This window comes from Ciconia boyciana, chromosome 9, assembly GCF_034638445.1.
Source record: "Ciconia boyciana chromosome 9, ASM3463844v1, whole genome shotgun sequence".
NCBI lineage: Eukaryota > Metazoa > Chordata > Aves > Ciconiiformes > Ciconiidae > Ciconia > Ciconia boyciana.
In genome coordinates, this window is record NC_132942.1 from 10,559,328 (window position 1) to 10,582,608 (window position 23,281).

The window sequence follows — 23,281 nt, forward strand, 5'->3', positions numbered from 1 at the left end:
CAGAGCGCTGGGGAGTCGGTTTCGAGGTGCCCTCCCCAGGGGACTGCTGTGGGAGAGGAGTTTCAGGGTGTCCCCAGGCAAAGAGGCACGGTACCAGGGCAAGGGACTGGGGCACAGCCCTTGAGGGGAACGACACTGGGTGTCCCTTCCCCCCGGGGGACAGGGCTGGCGCTGGGGGACCGGTCCCCGGATCACCCGGGGCGGGGGCCGCTGGGCATTACCTGGGGGGTCAGCCCTGGCGCTGCCCCGGGGGTCAGTCCCGGGATTCCCCCGGGGGAAGAGACGGCCCCGGGCCGGAGGGGTTCGGCGCCCGGCCCCGGGCGCCCCGCGGCGGATGGGCCCCGGGCGAGCCTCGGGGCAGCGGGCCCGGCGCGGAGCGGTGCGGCAGGCCCCGCGGGGCACAGGTACTCACCGGGCCCGGGCCTCCCGCGGGCCGGCGCCCCGCCCCCGCCGGGCCGCCCCGTTGCGCGGCGACAGGCGGCGGCGCCGCTGCCTCCCCGCCGGGCCGCCCCGCCGCGCCGGCCCCGGTCGGCGGGTCTCTCACCCGCACTCAAGTTGGCGGCGGAGGCCTCATTGCCCTCAACCAAGATGGCGGCGGCGGCTTCGCGGCGCGTCACGTGGCCGGCGGGGCGGCGAAGCGGGCGGCGCCATGTCGCGGGCGGGCGGCGGGCCCGGCGCCGAGGGGGCTGTGGGCCCCGGCGCCTCGTCCTGAGGCGCGGCGAGAAGTGCCGGCGCTGTCGCCATTTTCGCAGCCCGGTGCCGGGCACTGCGGGCAGGGCAGCGGCCGCCGGTTTCCCGGGACGCTACGAGCGCGGTGGGGGGAGTCTCGGTGCCTCCAAAGCTACGCCTGCGCTTAACGCTGTCACCGCAGCAGCCGCTGTGTCGCTTAAGCGCCCACAAAGGCCAGGCCCCGCGGGGCCGGCGGCGAGCGCGGGCAAGCGGGCCCGAGGAGCCGCCGGCCCCCGCCGCCCTGCCCACAACCGACATGGCTGCCGCCGCCGCCACCGCCGCCTCCCTTCGCGGGCACGTGAGGGCGCGCGGAGCTCTCGCGGGAGGCCGCCCCGCCGTTGCTAGGCGCAGGGGGGCGCGCGAGCTGCTCTCGCGAGAGCGGCGGGAGGTGGCGGGGGGCGGGGCTGGCGGCGGCGGCGATGGCGGACGGGGCGGGTAGCAACGGGGACGCCGCGGGGCTGCCGGTGGGCAAGGAGGCAGGTGAGGAGCCGGGGGAGCGGACGGGGCCCGTGAGGTGCAGCGCGGCCTCCTGCGGCCTGGTCGGGCCGCTGACGCCCCGGTTGTGCCCCCCGCAGTGGAGCGCCTGATCCGGGAGAACGGGCACATCTTCACCGAGGCCCAGTGCAAGGTGTGCAGCGCCCTGCTCATCTCCGAGTCCCAGAGGCTGGCCCACTACCAGGTAGGGAGCGGGGAGCCGCCGCCGCCCGCCGCCGGGCGCCGCGGGGTGCTGAGCAGCGGGGCGGGCGGGTTTCTCTCTGCTTTCCCCAGAGCAAGAAGCACGCCAACAAGGTGAGGCGGTACCTGTCCATCCGCGGCGGAGAGGAGCTCGCCCACGGGAAGAAGATGAGGCTGGATGCGAAGCAGGTGAGAGGAGAGCATACAGCATATAGACCTGAGCACTGCCGAGCAGGACCTGCTGGCCTAAAGGCTGTTGTATGGCCTGGGCGCCTTTATGAATAAATGAAGAAAACACTCTCGGAAAGGGCGTTGTGAGAACTGAAGAGCTCGATGGCAGGTGTGTCGCCAGGCCTTGTCTCAGCGAGCACAGAGCCTGCTGCCCTTCCCATTTAAACAGCCTCAGTGAGTATGTCTTCCTCGTTTAAACAAACACACATTGCCTTTTATTGATAGCAATGCTTGAAAGGACAGGGAAAAGTGAATAGGAGGGACAACTTGTCAGGCAACTTATCATCGTGTAACTTTTACTGCCACAGGGAGCACGTTGGGTTGACTGTCTACTGGAATTCTCTTTCCAGAGCGATCATTTTATTTACTTATTTAGGTCTCCTCAGCCGGTAGCTGGAGCGTGTTGGTCAGTAAAGGCACTGCGTTCCACTTGGCCATCTGTCTGCCCCATGACTCATTTGGGAAACTGATTCTGCTTTTATGATTGCTTCAGCTTTAATCCCTAACTCTCCCAACATTTGCGGCGGGGAGGGGGATAAAGGCAGATGCCTTCGCACATAGTGTTAGGCTTAGAAGTGACTGCTGCTGCCTGCTCCGCTGGCATCCTGTTGCAGATGACCCAGCTGATAACGATGTTTGTGTTGCTCAGTTCACACCTTACAGAGTAAAAGGCTGCCTGTTCCAATTCTGGCAGCCACTCAGTTAACCTTGTTCTAACCCATACAGGCCAGGGCTGCCCCTCTGCCTGGAGCGGTTCACTGACAGATTAGAAAAAGGAATCTGGTGCAAGAACACTCTCTAATGAAGGAGAGGATGACGCTGCATCATGGAAGTGCTACTCGGTCACATTTCTTCCACTAAACACCCAAATGTCTCTGATTACCTTGTTTCCTTAGACCCCTAAGCCTTAGTGCTTCTTCTCATAACACGGAGGTTGGACGAGGCAACCTGCAGAGGTCCCTCCCAACCTCAGCCACTCTGTGATTCTGTGTGCACAGGACAGCAAGCAGGAAGGCAGCAGTGGGGAAGACAGGAACAAGTGTTGTCCCATCTGCAACATGACCTTTTCCTCTCCGGCCGTGGCAACGTCTCACTACTTGGGAAAGACTCATGCCAAGAACATGAAGCAGCAGTCCCCCAAAGTGGAAGGTATGACTGTCCACAGCGCCTTCATGTTGTACCGAGGGGCTATTCAAGCAATAAAAAAGTTGAGAGGTTCATTGGACCCCAAGTGTAAGCTCTTGTGAGGATGTGCGTACTCTTTACTGTGAAACAGAGTAAGCCAGCAGTGCACCTCTAGAGGCATGGCCTCTCTCAGCAGCCTACTTGGTGGGCTGGCATTGGCTAAAAGTTATGTATTTTTTTGTTTTGCTTTGTTTGGGAGAAATGCAGCTTGCAGCAGCGTTGTACCCATCCCTGTGTGCAGGGACCAGAAGAGACCCGCTCTTCAGGGAGCGTGATGTTAAGCTGTAGAAATGCCTGTCAGGATATGATGCTCACTAAAAGCTTACAGGGACCGAAGTGACTGGTGAAACTCCGATATGGCAAATTCATCAGGGCTACTCAACTATGAAAATGTAGTCTCTGAGGTTCAGGGACTTGTGAGCTGCAGATAGCTGGGGACTGGGAGAGTATGGCTGCGAAGCATCAGTATGTGCTTGTCCTGACCTTGTGCTTTTCCCACGTCACCTGCCATTGACTGCTCTCATGACAGGATACAGTCCAGGTGGACCTCGGGTCTGACCCGGTGCAGCTGCCTGTGTGTCCCATCCCTTTGCTAGCAGATGGAAAGGCCCACTGGGTGGAGCGGGAGACCCTCTGTCCAGGGAGGATAGGGGCAGCTGAGAGCCTGGGGTGCTGTAGCCAGTCAGAACAGAGGGAAAATGCAGCCTTTGAGTACACCTGAGGATGGCAGCTTGTGCTAGCTCTGAGATAGGATCTTCCAGGCAGAAACTGTCCGTCCTGGGGTGTCTTCAGGCCTTTGCTAGGTTGTGTACACACAGTGAAGCCACCTCCGCGGTCAGGGTGGCCCATGGGATGTTTTTGTTCTTTGAAGCCCCTGCTTTCAGGTGTGAGAGGAGCCTTCAGGAAGGCTTGGATGTATGCATGAGTGGTCTGGTGTGTACCTGCCATTTCGGTGTGAGAGGAGCTCTCTGGTCCTTAGAAAGTTCCTTGCTCTGGTCTTTGGTACCCCGTAAAGAGAAGGTGCGGGTTTCTCCATCAGATAGGAGAGTCGCTTCTCTGTGTGGGTTCACTCCGTCGGGCCTAGTTCTGTTCATGCTATTTCTCAGGCAAGACTCCTCATGACTTCAGTTCAGGATCAAGTCCTGCAGCTGCACGGTGTTTCCAGAAACCCGCTTGCCTTTGCTGCACGGGGCTTGTACCTGTGTTCTGGCTGGGTGGTGATAATAGTAGGTGGAAGCTCATTCATGTCCAGTGTTTCTTGAATACAGCCATGCTTATGTTAACTCCACTAAGGAGAAGTATGCAAATCTGTTGGGGTTTTTTTTAACCCTGAAAGTTTTTTTGGCCTACTCTGACTTGTCTTACCACACACCTTTCAATTCTGCAGTGTTAAGGGAAGAGGTAGGAGCAACGTGAATTTATCTAGATGTCTCATATTCTCTGTCTAGGTTTGGGGTTTAGGTGTAGCAGGTTATTTTTTTTAATGTGGGTTTTGGGGAAATAAAGTGACTGTTTTTTACCTCTGAGTTCTGTGACTGACCAAGAGTTTGGATTCACCCTACAGAAGCAGTACCCCCACAGAAACATCCTGCTACCCTCCCCACCTCTACCGTGTCTTCTAACGAAGAGAACAAGGACATTGCTGACCCAGACAAGTTCTGTAGCCTCTGCCATGCCACTTTCAACAACCCCCTTATGGCAAAACAGCATTATGTAGGCAAGAAGCACAGAAAGCAGGAGACCAAACACAAGCTGATGGCACACTATGGCCGAACCCCTGATGCACCGGCATCGTCCTTCATGGGTGAGTTCTCAGCAGGCAGGCTAATAAATAGCTGAAGAGCAGGGTGGGAGAGTGACAGTATGTGTCTGACAGGTCTTTGGACAAGAGAGTCAGTGTGGAGGGAGCAGAGAAGAATTGCTCGTGATGGGGTCTTGGTTACACACCGTAAGATTGATTTGGTTGATGTTGTAACCCCCCGGCAGCAACAGAGGTTTTAGACTGTAGCTACTTGTGACAAGCTTTGGGTTGTGTTTTGCAATGTTGTCTAATCGGGGATGTGTCCTTTTTATTCTCTGTGCGGATAATCCAGGGATTTTGGCCAGTACTGTTTCTAGCTAGGTGGATTGCATCCAAAATGGAAAGATAAAAGTGGCATTTGATGCTTAAAAAACATCTTTGGAGAGGACTAGCCAAAGATGGAAGAAATAGGTTTAACTGCACCTGCTGCTTCAAAGCACATGAAAGCCAGAGAGATTTCTCCCTGAATGCCTTTCTGCCTCTGTGTGGGCACTTCCATCTGATGAACTAATGCAACTCTCTCTGGAGCAAGCAGGAATGTGGAAAAAAAAAAAAAAAAGAGCTATTAAGGAGGAACTTTAGGCAGACAGTTAAAACTCATTTGGTTTATGATCTGCTGCTTATGAGCACTTCTACGTGATGAAAGCCCTTGGAGTCCAGTGAAAGCATTAGGAGCTCACAGTAAACTCCCTTGTTCCTCCCAGCAGCCTTCTGTTGGACCAGGAAGTCTAGTACCTGCTGGATGCTTGAGGTAAATAATAAGCAGACAAATCATCTTAAAATCTTCTTCAAGGGCCTCTTTCTCTGTTGTAAAAACCCACACAAGCAGGAGATTAATTGTTCTAATTCTTTGCAGGCCACCTTTAGATACTGATAGCACTTAGGAGAAATGAGGCTCAATTATCCAAGTAATATTCTCTCCCACATCGCGTAGTCATGTGGGAGATGGAAAAGGTGCTTGGTATCTAGCATTACCCATCTGCTCTTTACCTAATTAGTGGGGCCTGATGAATGGTTCCACTTTAGTGTGACTCAGGCGCTGACAGTGGCAGGAGCCGCAGCCTAGGCAGGCTGGGTAGGTGGGCAGTACCCTTGCCTGTGTGAGTGATGTCTCCTGTGAAGTGCCAGCAGAACCGGAGTACCTACATCCACGTCTCCATGGCACTTAAACTGTTCAGGCAAGGTTTCGGAGCCTGGGCTGTGATCAGGGGCTGCTCAGATGTGATAGGCTGCAGTCAGGGATGTTTTCTCCTGCTCTCTTTGCCCATCTCTGTGTGCCAACAGCCATGCCTGTCCCTAAATTTCTCTCTGCTGGGATCTGGCTGGCAGCAGGTAAAGATGTGTTCTTTGCAGTGCAACACCGAGGTGTTTGTCTGCTTAAAGTTCCTCTAGGAACCACCAGTTTGGGGTGCAGGAGTGCAGTTTAGACAACTTTGTGCACACACCTGTTTGTCAGATTTGCAACAGAGAGATCTTTACCTCAATCGTGCAGGGCTGTAACTGCTCCTCTGGCCTTTCCCGCCCAGGTCCAGCTCTGTTTTGAGAGTTGAATGGCACACTAGAGTCTGAAATCTCTCAAAGGTGCAGCAGCCAGGTGGGGAAATGTCTGCTACATCATATGTTGTGCTCCTCACTTAGTGATTATGCTGCTCTGCACCCCTGGGGTGAGTCTCCTCTTTCACCTTAAGGAAATGATTTTTTGTGAGACTCCCAGGCAGGGCCCTTCCCCAGCAAGCCAAAATTCAGGAGCACTTCATGTCTTGAGGACAACTGCCAGGATTTTCCCCTGTTAGAGACTCCTGTGCTGCCATACTTGCCTGTTTGGTATCTGTGACCTCCTGAACTTTCATTCCAGCTGGAGTTGTCATGTTACACAAAACCATTGATCTGTCTAGTACAACCATTGTTGGAAACTTTTTTTTTTTTGCAGTTAACTGATACGCTGACTGTAACCAAACTGCTTGAGGATAGAGCTTAATATTCTCAGTTGGCACCACAGCAAGGCTTAGCAGAATGCTGCATTGTGGAACTGGACATTGTGTGTAATCTCCTCTGGATGTTTTTTTATTGAAACACTTTAAGCTTACAAATTAAGTATCTCCCTCATTTTCTGTTATGAGATGTACAGACCAGGAGAAGTGGGAATTTGGGAGAGAAATGGATTTGCAAAGGCAGTATAACATCAGGTTTGGTGTCCTAATGCTGAGATTTTTACTATGTCTGATATTGTGAACCATTTATAGGAAATGTGTCTTTGTTTTTATAGATAAACAAACCCATGTTCTGACCAGGAAAGCTTTTCTGGCTTAGCAATTCCCTCGCAGTGACTGGCCGATACATGGTGGGGTAGTGGGATTCTGTGACCTCCCCACCTGGTCAGGCTATTGACTTGCTATTTGTCTTTGTTTAGCCGTTGTTTAACACATCAAGTGATTGACTATCTCACTTGTTTCTACCTCAGGCACCAAGTTGTTGGCTAGCTGTGTGTGCTAACATTGATGTCTGTTTCAGCTGGGAAGGGGTACCCCTGCAGTACATGTAACATAGTACTGAACTCCATAGAGCAGTACCAAGCTCACATCAGTGGCTTCAAACACAAGAATCAGTAAGTAATGTTCTTGTCTAAGTGTGTTTCCAGCCTCGCTATTCAAATCGGTGGGTTAAATATAACTTAAAATGTAGTTTTGAATGTGTACTTCCAGCTAACTTGCCAGCAGAACAACAGGGTCTGTGCAAGCTTGCTCTGTTTGTCCTGAAGCCGACTCACTTGGGCAGCTCCCTCTGCAGACAGCTCTGGGATGCTGCTGAAGTAGAAGTGCCCTGCAGTTGCTTTTGGTTCTTGATGGTTCAGCTCAGTGTGGACCTTTGCAGGGAGCGGGTCCAGCCTGAACCCATTAAACACTGCTTCTCTAATAACTGAGATTTTAATTTAATTAAAGACTGGCTTAGTGGAGATCTGCTTGCCATTCTAATCTCTCTTGGGGTTGCTTGTCTTAAAATTTGGCATGTAGTCAGCATGCTCCAGAAACCTAGACTATATTCCTGAACCTGCTCTCACAGCTGGTGAGTTAAATAATGGCATCCCCTGCATATATTATTAATCCGAAAAATTTAGGCTGCCAGATGATTAATACCAAAAATACTTGTTCTGGACACTGTCAAAGTTCAGATGTCTAATTTCAAAGCCTTTGCTAAAAAAGGATCAGTAATGAGCCTAGGTTGGTTAGAGAGCTTCTTACAAGAAAGAGGTATTAGGAAACCCTACCTGAAGTGAGGACAGACTCCTAGCCAAATTTCCCAGAAAGGACAGGAGGAAAACTGGGATCTCTTGTTGCCTATCTATGGAATAACAGTCCCATGGTCCCTTGACTCTCTGGAGTACTTGACTGGAAGACACATGCTCCATCCGTCATCCCAGGAAAGTTTTGGCTCTTGAACAGCGTAGCCGGATCACTAAATAGCAAGTATCCCATTCTAGATAGATAACATTGAGAACGTTCCCAACACACACGCATAAATGTTCCCTTTAAGGACACGGATGTTGCCCAAGCTTTTGCAGCCACACAGCTCGCTTTCAGAAAGCTGCTTCTGGATTCAGCCGTTCAGTCCTGTTCCAGGCCAGCTTCTGCAGTCTAAAGAGAGCCAGGATACTTGCTTGGTAATGGAAGCTCTTTAACAGTCCTTGAGCTGCGCAGTAGCTAATTCTGCCATGCTGAAGGTGTCTGTTTACACACACGCACGGAGGGCAAGGATGCACTTGGAAGCTTTTCTGGCAAGTTGTTGACTTGGCTACAGTAGGCTGTTGCTCCACTGACAGCCATGCCTGCTGAGCAGTGATTGCAGCTGGCAGATTTCAGAGCACTTCTGACTCTTTTCCCTTCTCTTCCTCTTGCTCCCTTCGATGCCCAGGATGCCAGGAGCAGTGCCGGTTGTTGGACCATTCCCGCCACAGCAGTATGTCCGGGAAGAGTCAACTGCCCCAGGAGGCTACAGTTATTTCAGCCAAGACTTCTAGAGCAAGTTGCAGCACTGTTCTTGGAGTTGTTGGTGGCCCAAGAACGCACATCCTTTGCCAGCCCACAATGGTTTCATTATCCCTCTGGATAAGCAAAGCCCTACCCTCCTGTATGCACCCGTTGAGCAGAACGGGGACTGAATCTGTCAGAAAAAGGATCCAGCTGGAAGAGACTTGCTAGACAGCAAATACTTCACTCCCTTAGAGTAGTTTTCATTGTGTAATTGCTTCCTGTGAAGGTGGGTGCGGTGTGAGAGGAAGTGTGTATCTGGTATAAGGAGGATTTGGCAACAGGCTGGTAGCGGCCACCTCCCTCACCAGAGCAAATAATGGATTCCTGCACCTGGAGGGCCAGCATCCCATGCTCAGAGGTGGCTTTTGCTGGAGGAGAACTCCTAGACCGTAGCGAGCAGTGCTTATGCAGCGTGGATGGGACACTGTGCCGGTTGCCTGGCTTTGTACAGGCCTAAAATAGGGAATAACCGGAGTGGCATCTCTTTCCATGCCTCCGCCGGTCAGGTTTGTGTGCAGAATTTCATGAGCCACTGATTGCCATCAGAGCCTGTCGCAGTACCGCAGCCGTTGGTTCTGGAGCTGGGTTGTTTGGGTCTGTCTAACAAGTAGTTACAACTTCTGGTGTGCAAACTGCTGCTGGTGGGAGTGGAGGGCTGCGAGAGGGGTTAGAGCTCCTGGCTCTCCTCAGCCCTCTGCTCTGAGGATTTCCACGTGGAAGGAAGTAACTGTTTAGCCTGGTTTCCTATGGAAACAGGTGTACGTGATCATTCACCGTGTGTGTCTTTACCCCCTGTGACTTAAACCAATCTCAGCCAAACTTGGCAGCAGTGGAGATCTCCAAGATCTGAATGCAATCAGCAGAGGAAGGCAGAGCAGGGTGAGTTCATCTCTAATTCTGTCGGGGTCTGTGTGGAAGTGCAGCATTTTCCCTGCTGCCACCAAAATACTCTGGGGAAGGAGGGTTTTAAGGGAAAAGAGAGGCAATAAATCTAGATGCAGCAGAAAACTGTAGTATAACTTGATCAAATTCTTAGCTGACTAAAAAGCTACAAATCCTTTGGAAACCTGCCTTCGTTAGTCCTTCATTAGACACTACTTGCCCAACCCCTCTCTTCAAAATTCTTACAGATTTGTACCATCCTGGAAAAGGGATGTTCTATATTTCAAACCCAGAAATTAAGACTGATGGTCTCTTCATGGTGCTAATGTACTAGATCTGTTAGAAAAGGCCCCGGAAGGAAGGGCAGGCATCTGAGACTGCTGTGCATTTTGGAAGAGTTCTTTAGATGTTTTGCCTTAAGCTAAGGCATTGCCTGTTCTCTGCTAGGCCACCGCAAGAGCCATGTGCATTGGGCTGGCCTCATGTTCAGTGCCAGTGCTCCAAGTCAGGCACCCCACGGCTTTGTCCCTGCATCAGTGCCTCCGTGGAGCTGAGACTTTGCTAGTCCATGGCAAACGTCCCGCTGTTTTTCTTCCACAGGGCAGAAGGATGCGGATGTGGCCCCTCCGAGGACTTCCCTGGCTGGTGGGGCTCTGTGGAGCTGGCAGGGGCATGGGTGACAGCCGCGGGCACACCGTGCTGCCAGGGTGGGCTGAGCCAAGCTGCTGCCTCCTGTTGCGTGGCCCCAGCAGCTGCTGGAGGGCGGTCTTGGGGCCCTTGACTCCCAGCGTTGTGTGCCAGGGGAGCAGCTGACGCCTTCACGGGGCTGAGAGCCGGGCTGTAGAGGTACTTCCAAAGTCTGGTGTGCGCACTGGTCAGGTTAAACAAGGAGAGAGAGAGAGCTGGTTGCTAATCTCAGTGCTTGGAGTGAGTGCCTTCCCTTCCCCACTCCAGGCTGTGCATGAGCTTTGTTTTTCTTCACCCTGCACAGAATCTGCCATCTTCCCTTAGGACAGGCTCCTGCTGGTCTGGGTTCGCCTTCCTAATGTTTACCAGTCTTGCTCCACTGCTGAGGTCTGACCTTAGTCTCCTGCTACAGAGGGAGTCCTTTTAAACCTTGCGAGCTGATCAATGAGCAGAAAATTGCGATGAACTGAAGGAAGCATTGTGCGCCTGGTAGCCCTGGATGGCCTCCAACTCCGATCTCTGCTGCTTAGCTCTCATCCCGCTGTACCAGGGCAGGTGCCCGCTAGATGTGCTATGCGTCGACACCAAGAGGGATCCATTTCCAGCACTGCCCAGTCCGGTGTGTCACTCTTGTCTGTGTACTGACAGTTTTGCCTTCCCCTGTACACAGTGTTTATGTATCTGCTGTTTCCCTAAGGTGAAGCTCTCCAAATAGAGTGTTTATTACTACTTTTGGGTGCTGTCTCTCTGCTAGAGCCCTTCGTAGGATTTTGCCATACTTCAAAGCAAAGAACAGGATGCAGACACCTATTTGGGAGGGGCGGGAGGCTTGTGTTCCCATCTGCTCTCCTCAAGGCCCTGCTGTCATCCCGCGGCACCCTGAGGTCCAGACAAAGCCAGTAGTAAGTGCCTTCCTCTGTGCCGCTCTGGCAAGTCAGCAAGACCTTGGGCACGCCGCAGTCACCAAGGGGAAGATGGGACAGTCTGGGCTGGGAGGCTTCTGGCACTTCTGCAAGCTGTTGTGCAGCTTGTGCCGAAAACATCCGTGACTGCCGCAGGACACTGGGTTGTTCCCTGGCACTGCCGTGGCAGCACAGGAGCAGCGTGATGGCAAGCGTGCTCTGCTGCTGTCCGTTCGAGGGCAGCTCGCTCGCTGGGGCGGGCTCGGGTGCCTGGGACCAACTGTCCTGCTCCTCTCCCCAGGCAGGGCTGCAGCAGAGCGCAGGGGACCAGCGTGCCTGGGAGCGGTGCAGAGCCTTGTGCTGGCACCGAGGGCGGCAATGCCATCAGCTGTGTGGGTAGTGCTGGGAGGGACGGCTGCGTCTGCCTCCCGAGCATGCCTGCCGCTGCCAGCCTGTCCCTCGCTGACCCCTTCCCCCCCCTCACGGCAGGGCTGTGGTGTGCCTGGCAGCTCCTGGACCTTCCGTGGGTGCAGGTGCTCCCCAGGGCAGGTGCAGGGGAGGAGGTGGCGGCCGCGGGGCTGCCTGTAGCCCTGGCACGTCCCCTTCCCCAGCAGCAGGGTGGCTGGCAGCAGCCATGCCAGGACAGCCACAACCAGGTGGCCCTGCCAGCCATGCTGTGCCCATGGTAGGTCCATCCCGGCCCCGTGCTCCAAGCACAGACCAGGTGAGTGCCAAAATCACTGGTGTCCTCGCTCTGCTGGCTGCCCGTCCTGCTGCCGGACTGCTGTTGGGGGGCCCCGGCACTCCCAGGCATGACGGGAGGGAGCCAGCTGGAGCCTGGCTATGGGGCCAGAGCCACCCACATGCTGGGGGAAGCCGAGGACGGAGCATGGCCCTTGTCCCCAGGCTGTGCCCCGGTGCCAGCGTGCTGCCAGCCCAGTGCCCCTGCCCGGCTGCGGCCAGGGCTGCCCAGTCCTGCTCCTCCCTGCCGGGGCCTCTCCAGGCAGCACCTCGCCGGGCCGGGGCTCTGGCTGCCTGCGCCGGGCCGAGCCCCAGCGCCTTCCGGGCTGGCAGGCGCGGTGCAGGGCACGGAGCCACCCGCCAGCCACGTCCCCCACGGAAGCACTGCCGTCCCCTGCCCGTGCCGCAGCCAGCACCGTGGAGCCTGCCGGTCTGAGGAGCTGGCTGCTGCTCCAGCAGTGTGTGGGGCTGGGCCCTGGGTCCCCCGCTCAGCCGGGGGGAGGACAGCCCTGGCCACAGCCCCAACCACTGCCATCCCTCGTGGCCTCGCTGGCTCCAGCGAGTAAATCAGGTGCAGATGTGGAGGCAAGGCCGGGCGCCTGCTTGCGATTAGGGGCTGGGAGCATCGGGGTGGCCCTGTTTCTGCCTTGCAGCCCCCTGCCGCGGCCATACCGCTCCCAGGAGGAGCCCCCGAGGCCACGCGGGGGACAGGGCTGGCAGGCAAAGCTCCTGCTTGCTCAGCCCCCGTATGGGCACCACTGTGCCCAGCCCAGCGCGTGGTGTGTGCCGTGTCCCCGAGGGGAGCGGCACCCATCCTGGCCCCCTGCACCCTGTTCCCTGCACCAGCTGCAGCCCCAATGCTATCCAGCGCAGCTGGCACGGGCAGAGGCGGCAGGGCTGCAGCAGGGACGAGGCATGGCGCTGCCCGCTCTGTGCTGCCAGGCCAGCCCCAGCCCCATGTGCTCCCAGCTCGGCCCTCGGTGCCTGAATCTGTGGGTGTTCCCGTGCCGCACTGGGGGCTTGGCCGAAGCCCGGGGCCCCGGTGTCCCCGTCCTGCAGCCCCCACACCAGGCCCCACGTTCTCAGTTCCGCAGAGGGAGCAGCAGGTTCATGTTTGCCAAGTTCTGCCTGGTTAAACCTTAACCGGGCCAGGTTGCTCCATCAGTCCCTCCCTGCCGGAGATAAGGATGGGCAGGTGAGACCGGGGCCTGGCGGAGAGCGCTGCCCAGAACCCAGCTGCTTGCCTCCGGCACCCGACCTGGCCCCTGCGGAGCGTCCTGCCCAGCCTCTCCGGCTTGGCCCCTGCCTGTCTTGGCAGGTCCCTGCTGATACGAGGGTAGCGGGTCATGGCTGGGGCTGGACGCTGCCATGTGTCAAGGCCGGCGGGGCTAGATGGCGTTGGGAGCCCTTGCGCTGTGCTCCGGGGCTCACCCGCTCCCTCGGTGCCGGGAGGTTCACATCACCCCCGCACATGGCATGAGCTTGCTCAGCCTCAGCCCCCAGACCCTGTGCACATATGGGGTACGGGGAGGCTGTGCCCCAAACAACAGCCGTTCAGGGGAGGCCAAGAGAAACTTCCAGGAGGAAGGAGCCCCCCAGGCTCCGGCCCCCCAGGAGCCACCGTGCCGCGCGCACTCATGCTGGCCGCAGGTGCCACCGCAGCAGGAGTGGCGGCGAGCGCTGGGGCCAGGCACAAGGGGCGGCTGTGTTCCCACAGCCCCGGCTGCCTTCCAAGAGCAATATTGTTGGCACCAGGCAGGCTCCCTGCGCCGGCAACGCATACACGGGCCTTTCATGAGGGGAGTGGGGATGATTTACTGCCTGGGGGAAGGGGTAGGGGCGGGCGGGTGGAGTCCCAGCGTGCCGGCCCCGGCGTGCCCAGCCCCTCGTGCGCGCTCGCTGCCGCGGGGCCCCGCACACATGAGCGAGGCCGAGGGTCTGGCCAAGGGGTCACCTCTCCTCAGGTGGGCATGGGGCAGTGCGGGTCCCCCTGCCCCATCTGCACTGTGCCAGCCCACTCGCTGCCCCATCTGCAAGGGCCCTGGGGATGTGTTCCCTCCCTGGGCACCTCGCTGTGACTGAGCTCCCGCACTCTGTGGCTCAGCGGCCGGGGAGGCACGTGTCCCTAGCAGTGCCGCAGCTGATGGGAGCAGCCTGCGGGGCTGGGGGGGACAGGGGCAGCAAAGGAGGGTGCTGGGGCAGGGGTGCACCCGCAGCACACCGGTGCTGGCACAATCCCCCCTTGTTCAGCTGCTGGCGTGGCGGAGGCCGTGGCGGTGCTGCCGGCAGCGGGTGGCAGGCGGTGGGACTGCGCTGCCGTGAAGGGCTTTTTGTTTGCCGTCAGTTGCTGTTATAAATCAAGCCAGGCAGCCCGACCCCTGGCCCAGCGCTGCCCCACGGCAGGGAGGTGACCGGCTCCCAGCCATCCGCAGCACAGCCCCACTGTGCCCCAGCCTGCGCCTGGCATCACCCTGGCCCGGCAGGGATGCTTGGTGTGGCACAGGGTGAGGTGCCAGCACTGGTCCCCTTGCCCTGCTCCCACCTGACGCCGTACCCAGCGCTGGGGCACCTGGCTGCTGTACAGGGGTCTCTCTGTGCCCATTCCAGGCTGTGGCTCCCACAGGCTCCCCCCAGTGCCATCTCTCGCCCGGCATTCTGGGCGCTGGGAATGACCTCTTCTCTCTGGTTTTAATTTGGTTTCGGTTCGAATCGAGCTGAACCCAACATTTTTCTGTGCTTCCGGCACGCTGCGAGCTCTGCAGGAGCGGCTGCTGCTCCGTGAAATTGATGTTCTCCTCCGCTTCACGCGCTGGCAGGAATGAACAGCTGCCGGGGGCTGCCAGCCCCGGGGACTGCTCCATGTGCCCCTGCACCCCGGGAGGGGACCAGCACCCCAGGGTGGGGACCAGCACCCCAGGCGGGGAGCAGCATGGGGTGGACGGTGCTACGCGAGATCGTAGCACCAGCCAGCCCTTGCAGTGAAACCGTGTCGTGCTGGAAGTCACTGGTTTCACACGCCAGAGCAGCATGGACAAAGCTGTGCACTGGCCCTGGCGGCGTGGCCCTATGGGGTGGGGGGTGACAGTGACAGCCACACCCCAGTCACACCACCTCAGGACCCATTGCAAGCACGGGCAAGGCTGTGTGCGGGGCTCACCACGGCTCTGGCAGGTCTTGCTGGAAAGCAGAAAGATGGCGAAGCAGACAGCGATGCAGCACGGGAGAGCAGCTCTGGGGCCGGATCCTGACCATGCGCTGGGGCCACTCTCTGTACCCTCTTACTGGCAGCAGGATGCTCAGGGGAAGGTGTGCCCGGGGACCGTGGCGGCGCAGAGGGTCTGAGGCCAGGCTTCCTCCCGTGCCCAGGGCTCCTGTGTGGGCATGCAGGCAGGCCGGTGGGCAGTGGGGTCTGCCCGCCCTGGTGCAGGCAGCAGCTCGGGGAAAGTGAAGGCGAAGTGTTTATGGGTCAGATTAGGGCCACTCCAACCCTGGCTCGCGGCCTCGCGGTGTTTTACGACGCTCCGTTATGGGCTCCTAATGAGGGTCACAGCCGCTTTATGGCACCGGCAGCGATAACGCCGCAACTAATTGCGGCGCAATTAGCGAGCAGGCTGCCGGGCACCCAGCAACGCGCAGCGCCCAGCCCGGGCCAGGGCCACCCAGCGGGGTGGGTGCCGCTGCCGTGGAGCCCTCGGCATCTCCCTGCTCCCGGCAATCGGGGTGCCACGGGGGGAAGAGGGGGCACAGGCGGCCTCGCCACCCCCTGCCCGACGTGCCGCTCCGGGCGTGGGGGCCCAACACGTGCGGTCTGCCCGGGGGGCGGTGGAGGGGAGCAGCCCCGGGTGCTCCGCAGCCCCACGCGTTCCCCACCTGCGGGGCGATGCTGCGGCGGCGGGGCCGTGCCGGGGGGTGCCGCCCGCCCCCCGCACCCCCCCGCCCAGCTCGGCGGCGGGTCGGTTTGCAAAGGAGCCGGCGGCCGGCGGAGCGGGGCCGGTTGCAACAGCCGCGGCTCGGGCCGGTCCCCCCGCCCCCCCAGCGCTCCGGGCGGGGCGGGCGGCGCCGCTGTAACCCGAGCGCGCCCTACAAAGTGCCCGCGCCCGCGGCGGCGGCGGCAGAGCGGGGCCGGAGCGAGCCCGGAGCCGGAGCCTGCCCAAGCCCCAGCCCCAGCCCCAGCCCGGAACCGTCCCGAGCCCTGCCCGCCATGGGGCCGCGGTGCGGGGCGCGGCGGCGCTGAGCTCGCCGGCCCCCGGACTTTGCCCGGGCCCTTCCCGCGCTGCGCGGGCGGCTCCGCCGAGGGAGCCCGTCACCGCCGGTAACGCCGCCGCCCGCGACCCCCGCCCTCGGGACGACCCCTCTTCCCTCGGGACACCCCACCCCCGCCCGGGACCCCCCTCCCTGGGATCCCCCCCTACCCCGGCACCCCCAGCCCCCCTCCCCCCGTGCCCGGGTAACCTCTCCCAGCGCCCTGGCCAGGCTGCGGCTGGCTGGAGGGGTCGGGTCCCCGCACCCAGCCGGGGTGTCGCCCCCCACACCGAGCCGTCAAGGGAGGGGAGGGGGCTGGAAGGGGTTTCACCCTCCTCAGGGCCCCCCCGTGCTCTGCCTCCCCTCCATGCGCACCCACCCTCGGCGTGCCCTGGGGACCCCGCACCACTGTCCCGGGGACCCGCCACCCCCTCCCTGTCGGCGGGTCCCTGCCTGGCCAGGGCAGCGCGTGGGAGGGCGCTGCCTGCCCGGCTCTGCTCACCCCGGCCCTGCCTGTCCCGCAGGGTGGGAGCCGCCGCGCCGGAGGGGCCTGGAAGATGCGGCCCCTCTTGCAGGTCCTGGTGGGGCTGCTGCTGCTGGCGGCTGCTGCCCAGGGCAGGGCGATGGAGCCAGGTACGGCTGCGGGGGGGTGAAAGGGGGCTTGGGGGCAGTGGGATGGGATGGGGGTCCTGCTTTCTGAACGCCGACTCCCAGCTGGGCAGCGAGCCCCGTGGGCGTGGAGCCCCACAGCTCTGACTGCGGGGCTGGGCTGGCGGGAGCTGGGGGCACCCGTCCGGCTGGGGCACGGCACGGGGGGGCCAGCGTCTCCATCACCGGGCAAGGAGGTGTGGGGGGTGGAAGGAGCAGGGTGGCCCCAGGCAGGCTGTCCCTGCGCTGTGGGGGCTTAGTTTGCTCAGTGGACGTGCGCGGCAGAGCGGGATGGCGTGAACGCTGTGGGCTGTGGCAGTTGTGTGTGGCTCAGTGGCGAGTGCACAAACGCCTTAGAGGTGCAGGTGGTCCGTGCCTCTCGGTGGTGGGTACAGGAGAAGCACATGTCCCAGGGGAGCAGAGGCCCAGCTACCCCACATCCCTGTGATGGCCACACAGAGGGCTGGGGACGCACGTGTGTGTCCCAGGCCCCCGCACGCAGGCAGTCAGCAATACGCGAGCTGGTGGTTGGGTTGTTTCTGCTCTCCACGTGCCCACGCCTGCTGCCAGCCATTGGCAGGCAGGGCACTGCTGCCCAGCCTGGGCATCACTGAGGCCAGCCAGGGCTGGGGGTCCCGGCTGTGCTTGGGGCGTGTGGAGGCCCGACGGCGGGTGGCCGATAGGGTTTGGTGCCCGTGTTCGGTGAGGCAGGACAGGTTTGGGCTGCGCTGCTGGGAGTGGCCCCTGCAGGAGGACGGTGGCATGTGTGGCCTTGGATGGGGACATGCTGCTGGGGAAGCCGCGTCCTTGCACCCCAGGGCAGAGTCCGGCCCTCGCCTGCCTTCCGGGCACCAGGCCGTGCCACACCACGTGCTTTTCGCACCGGGGTGGGTGTGTGGCATGGCCCTGCCATCGGGGAGGGGTGAGCATAGGGCCAGGCACTCACAGCGTCTCTCCAGAGCTGTTCGAGAGCCCGCTGCTGGAGTCGGAAGAGGAACACCTCTTGCTGGACCCGGGCAACGCCTTGAAGCTGTACTGTGATGCCAACCAGAGCGGTGCCAGTGTGGTCTGGTACAAGGAGTCCCGGCCACTTGTCCCAGGGAGTCGTATCCATCTCCGGCAGAGCCTGCTGGAGATCTCGGAGGTCGCCTATGAGGACTCGGGGCTCTACGTGTGCCGGGCACAGGGAACTGGGGAGATCCTGCGCAACTTCACTATCTCCATCGTGGGTAGGAGCCCCAGCAGCGCCCAGCTCCCCCCTGGGGCAGCACGGCAGCTGCTGCCCGCCTGGCTGGGCAGGCAGGGATGTCCCTCTCAACCCCTCTTCCCTTGCAGACTCACTGGCTTCAGGTGATGACGATGAAGACAGTGATGGGGACAGTCCCCACGGAGACCGAAACGAGGAGCCCGTCTATGTGCACAGAGGTCAGTGCCGCCCCGCGCAGGAGAGGGCAACTGGGGCAGGCGCGGGAGCACAGGGCCCTGTCTGCCCCCAAGCGAGGCCGTTCGGGGCAGGGCCTCGTGCGGGGCACTGCTGCCTCCTGCTCACAGCATGAGCGGCTGGGAGCAGCTCCGGCAGCCTCCTGCTGCCCCTTGGCCCCCTCCCACTGTACGTCCCGTGTCTCCCCAGCTCCTTACTGGACTCACCCGCACCGGATGGACAAGAAGCTGTATGCAGTCCCCGCGGGGAACACAGTGAAGTTTCGCTGCCCCGCCTCAGGCAGCCCCAGCCCCAGCATCCGCTGGTTCAAGAATGGGCGCGAGTTCCGGGGGGAGCACCGCATCGGGGGCATCCGGGTAAGGGCCAGGGCCCCCCGCCACAGCCTCCCCTCCCAGGGTCTGGCCCCCCATCACACCTCGCCGCCTTACCTCCCTCCTCTGCAGCTCCGGCACCAGCACTGGAGCCTGGTGATGGAGAGCGTGGTGCCCTCTGACCGTGGCAACTACACCTGCCTGGTGGAGAACAGGTTTGGCAGCATCCGCTACAGCTACCTCCTGGACGTGCTGGGTGAGGGCTCCTCAGTGTGGCACTGGTCCTGGCTCCCCGCTCCCCCCACGACTCGCAGAGAGGTTGGGGTCATGGGGAAGGGGGCAGAGGAGCGTCTGCTCGTGTCCTCTCCGCTGGCGCAGCCCGCATGTCCCGTGGGTGCGAGGGACGTGGGGATGAAGGCCAGGCTTGGGTTGCACTGGTCTGCTGTAGGGCTGGGGAAGGGTTCTCCATGGGTTCACAGCAGGCAGAGGGAGGCAGAAAGGAGCCTCTACTCTGGGCCACCGTGTCGGTGACACCGCTCTGCTCTCCTCTGTGCAGAGAGGTCCCCACACAGGCCCATCTTGCAGGCCGGGCTGCCCGCCAACACCACAGCCCTGGTGGGCAGTGATGTGGAATTCTTCTGCAAGGTCTACAGCGATGCCCAGCCCCACATCCAGTGGCTGAAGCACATCGAGGTGAACGGCAGCAGCTATGGTCCCGACGGAGTCCCCTACGTGCAAGTGCTCAAGGTAACAAGGGCTGGAAGCACCTGGGTGCCAGACGCCCACCCCAAAGTGGTGACGGGGGGTGCACAGAGCCCCCCGAGGAGGAGGAGGGATGCTGACCGTCCATCCCTTTCCCTGGCAGACTGCAGACATCAACAGCTCCGAGGTGGAGGTGCTGTACCTGCGCAACGTCTCTGTGGAGGATGCTGGCGAGTACACCTGCCTGGCAGGGAACTCCATCGGCCTCTCCTACCAGTCTGCCTGGCTCACCGTGCTGCCGGGTAGGGCTGGGGGTCCTGGGGTGGGAGCTGGGACCCCCGGCACGCAGGGACCGTGACTCAAGCCAATTCATTCGCTCCCTCCAGAAGAGGAGCTGGTGCAGGAAGCAGAAGCCCCCGAGGCCAAGTACACGGACATCATCATCTACACTTCAGGCTCGCTGGCCGTGGCCATGGCCGCCATCATCGTGGTGCTGTGCCGGATGCAGACTCAGTCAAGCAAGCAGCCCCTGGAGCCCATGGCGGTCCACAAGCTCTCCAAATTCCCACTCATCCGACAGGTGGGTGCCAAGCTGGAGCCCTGGGGGCACGGGGGGGACCTTGGCAACCAACTGTCTCCGAGTGCCACCTGCACCTGTCACACCTTACCCTGCTGCTGCCCTTGGGGCTGCCCTTCCCACTGCCTCCTGTGGCTCCCTTGCCCCGTTGCTCCGAGTGAGGGTCTCGCTGCAGCACCGTTGGGTCTCTGTTCAGCCCCGGAGCACAGGGCGGGATGGCTGAGGTCCCTTCGGCTCTCTCTGCAGTTCTCCCTGGACTCCAGCTCCTCCGGGAAGTCCAGCACGTCCCTGATGCGCGTCACTCGTCTCTCCTCCAGCTGCGCCCCGATGCTGGCTGGGGTCATGGAGCTGGACCTGCCCCTCGATGCCAAGTGGGAGTTCCCCCGAGACAAGTACGGTGCCGGGTGGTGTGGGGCAGGTCTGGGTCTGGGGGCTGCTCTCCCTGGCCACCCCAGGGACAGTAGCACGCAGGTGACAGATGGGGAGGTCTCCAGCCATCACCAGACACCTCAGCACTACCATACCCTGGGGTGCTGGGACTCTGCTCAGACCAGAGAGGGGCAGCCATGCCGCCTCTGCCCCTTGGGGTCTGGCCGTGTGGTGGCAGGGGGTGGGGCATCCCTGCGGTCCCTCACGGTTCTGCCCGTCCCTGTCAGGCTGGTGCTGGGCAAGCCCCTGGGGGAAGGCTGCTTTGGCCAGGTGGTGCGGGCAGAGGCTTACGGCATCGACAGAGACTGGCCAGACAGAGCCGTCACCGTGGCTGTGAAAATGCTGAAAGGTAATGGTTCCCCTGCCAGTGCCCCAGGCACAGAGGTGGCATCAGTGCCAGGCTGCGGTGCCACCCCAGCTGGCATGATGACGTGGCCCTCCTTCCCCAGACAACGCCACGGACAAGGACCTGGCTGACCTCATATCCGAGATGGAGATGATGAAGCTCATGGACAAGCACAAGAACATCATCAACCTCCTGGGAGTCTGCACACAGGACGGTGAGGGGGCTGTGCAGGCAGGGCTTGGGCAGGGCACGGGCATGGAGCCGGGGCAGGGCATGGGGCTGCTGGGGACAGTGCCAGGCAGGATGCTGCAGTGGGGTAGGGCGGGGGCTGAGCAGAGTGGACACCCTTCCCAGGGCCGCTGTACGTGATTGTGGAGTTTGCCGCAAAGGGCAACCTGCGTGAGTACCTCCGTGCCCGCCGCCCCCCGACACCCGACTACGCTTTTGACATCACGGCGATGCCTGAGGAGCAGCTCTCTTTCAAGGACCTGGTCTCCTGTGTCTACCAGGTGGCCCGTGGCATGGAGTACCTGGAGTCCAAACGGGTAGGGCTGGCACAGCCCGCGTGGGCTGCCTGTGCTCAGCACAGCCCGGGGCGGGGAAGGGTGGTGATGGAGGAGCTGTGTCCCCCCACTGTCCCCTCTCTGAGTGGGGAGGGGGAGCCCAGCCCCTTCCCCCGGGCTGTCTAGAACCTCCTGGCCACATCCAGCAAAGCTCAGGGCAGTATCTCCCAAAAAATGTGGGGCTTAAAGCCTGACCCACCTCCTGGGTGTGTCCCCTGCGCTGCACCTGTCACTGCAACCAGTCCGGTGGCAGGGTGGCCACGGGGGATGTGTGGGAGGGGAGTGGTGGCTCTGGGTGTGGGGAGGGGACGCACAGAGCTGGAGCCGCCATCTCATACCCCCTGTGGGCAACAATCCCCCTGGCAGTGCATCCACCGTGACCTGGCTGCCCGCAACGTGCTGGTCACAGCAGAGAGTGTGATGAAGATCGCCGACTTTGGCTTGGCCAGGGATGTCCATGACATCGACTACTACAAGAAAACCAGCAACGTGAGTGGGGGGGCCTGGGAGAGGGGAGGGGAGGGACAGGACCCCCACCTGGGGCTGAGCAGGGGCTTTGCTCCCATAGGGTCGCCTGCCAGTGAAGTGGATGGCACCTGAGGCCCTGTTCGACCGTGTCTACACCCACCAAAGCGATGTGTGAGTTGCGGGGCTGGTGGGGCGGAGGACGCTGTTGGGTGTGGGACAAGTCAGCACCATGGGGTTGTGCACAAACTGGAGAGTCTCCATGAGGATGGGAGTATGCCATGGGGACAGCAGCAGCAGGGCACATCTTCCCCAGGGGTGATGCCACCTTCTCCCATGGCACCGCAGGGTGCGGTGGGGTGAGCCAGGGCCCTGCCTGCCCGGGGAGGGTCCTAGGATGTGGCTGACCCCCCTTTGCCACACGTGATCCCAGGTGGTCCTTTGGGATCCTGATGTGGGAGATCTTCACGCTGGGGGGCTCTCCCTACCCTGGCATCCCCGTCGAGGAGCTCTTCAAGCTGCTGAAGGAGGGGCACCGCATGGACCGGCCATCCAACTGCACCCATGAGCTGTGAGTACTGGCCAGGTGGGCTGGGCAGGGGGCACAGCGAGACCCCACAAACTCCTCATCTCCCCCAGGTACATGCTGATGCGGGAGTGCTGGCACGCCGTGCCCTCGCAGCGTCCCACCTTCAAGCAGCTTGTGGAAGGGCTGGACAAGATCCTGGTGGCGGTTTCAGAGGAGGTGAGTGGGCGGGGGTCCGGCGGGTGGCAGGGTGGGCGGTGCGGGCGCTGACGGCACCAGCACTGTTGGCACCGACTCTCCCTGCAGTACCTGGACCTCTCCATGCCCTTTGAGCAATACTCGCCCTCTTGCGAGGACACTGCCAGCTCCTGCTCCTCCGACGACTCCGTCTTCACCCACGACCCACTGCCGCTGGCTCCCCGCCTCTTCTCCTACCCCAGTGTGAGGACTTAAGGGTGGGAAGGGAAGGGCAATGCTGAGGGCACCTCTGCTCTCGCGGGGAGTGGGTCCGGGTTCCCGCAGGTTCCCTGCTTTGCCCGGTGTGAGCAGTGGGCGGGCAGGGCCCCGAGCCGCAGCGCCGGGGCAGGGTGTCTCTCTCTCAGGGCTCCATTTCAGCACTGAGCCTTCAGTCGTGGCTGAGACCTGCCTGGCATTGCAGGGCAGCGGGAGCCAGAGTCTCTCTGGGGCGGGCACTGCCCGGGATGCCCATGGCATCGCCCAGGGAGCTGGGCTTTGGCCAGTGCTTCAGTGGAAGTGTCTCTGGGCGGGAGCCCCGTTGCCTGCCAGGCTCCCACTGCCTCTGTACATAGCCATAGAGATGAATATTTATGTACATGAAATATCAACCTGATAAATTATTTTTTTGGAATAGACCCCGGCGCAGTTTCTGGGGGGCCAAGGGCCTAGCCGAGCTGGGAAGGCGGGTTGGGGGCTGCATCCTCGCTGCCTTCTCGCCCCAGCCGGAGCAGGGGCCTGCGATTGCTCCCAGGGGACACAGAGGCAGTGCCACAGGTGCAGGAAGCGATGTCCCCACTCCCGCGCCTCCAGGCCCACTCTGGCACAAAGCACCCTCGCATCTGTTCCCCATTAGCCGCTGCTGCGCTAAGCCACCGTGAACTCCGCTACCAGCATCGCCCTGAAACTGATCCCCCAACTGCTGCGGGCTCCCAG

At 60.7% G+C, this 23,281-nt stretch overlaps 2 protein-coding genes across 17 annotated transcripts in view; one reads left to right on the forward strand and one right to left on the reverse strand.

Moving 5' to 3' along the window:
- The window catches only part of UIMC1 (ubiquitin interaction motif containing 1), a 40,308-nt gene extending 39,342 nt beyond the window's left edge, over positions 1–966 (reverse strand). For 8 of the 11 annotated variants that reach the window (XM_072873696.1, XM_072873697.1, XM_072873690.1 and 5 more), the window contains exon 1: positions 222–406. The gene's annotated coding sequence lies outside the window, so the exon portion shown is untranslated. The other 3 variants (XM_072873695.1, XM_072873694.1, XM_072873693.1) reach the window with 3 other exon arrangements.
- FGFR4 (fibroblast growth factor receptor 4) lies at positions 268–22,981 on the forward strand. 6 transcript variants are annotated; one of them, XM_072873684.1, is made up of 21 exons: positions 271–404; positions 1,305–1,408; positions 1,498–1,593; positions 2,634–2,784; positions 4,385–4,624; positions 17,711–17,980; positions 18,087–18,176; positions 18,382–18,548; positions 18,636–18,759; positions 19,060–19,250; positions 19,369–19,507; positions 19,592–19,785; positions 20,029–20,174; positions 20,439–20,560; positions 20,661–20,771; positions 20,912–21,102; positions 21,487–21,609; positions 21,689–21,759; positions 22,019–22,156; positions 22,225–22,330; positions 22,418–22,981. In XM_072873684.1, exons 1-21 carry the CDS (start codon positions 335–337, stop codon positions 22,562–22,564), a joined length of 2,991 nt encoding a protein of 996 aa, XP_072729785.1. In that variant the 5' UTR covers positions 271–334; the 3' UTR covers positions 22,565–22,981. The 6 variants fall into 6 exon arrangements, with proteins under 6 accessions (XP_072729787.1, XP_072729785.1, XP_072729788.1 ...); XM_072873685.1 differs by lacking the exon at positions 271–404 and adding an exon at positions 975–1,209; XM_072873686.1 differs by lacking the exon at positions 1,498–1,593 and having other exon boundaries at positions 268–404.
- Positions 22,982–23,281: the final 300 nt, after the last annotated feature.

What these genes read in the sequence shown, in the direction of transcription:
- FGFR4 (XM_072873684.1), top strand. Translation starts at nt 335, where the DNA reads ATGGGCCCCGGGCGAGCCTCGGGGCAGCGGGCCCGGCGCGGAGCGGTG. An exon ending in AGTACCTGGAGTCCAAACGG is followed by an intron (nt 21,103 to 21,486) that starts GTAGGGCTGGCA and finishes TCCCCCTGGCAG; the next exon opens with TGCATCCACCGTGACCTGGC. An exon ending in TACACCCACCAAAGCGATGT is followed by an intron (nt 21,760 to 22,018) that starts GTGAGTTGCGGG and finishes ACGTGATCCCAG; the next exon opens with GTGGTCCTTTGGGATCCTGA.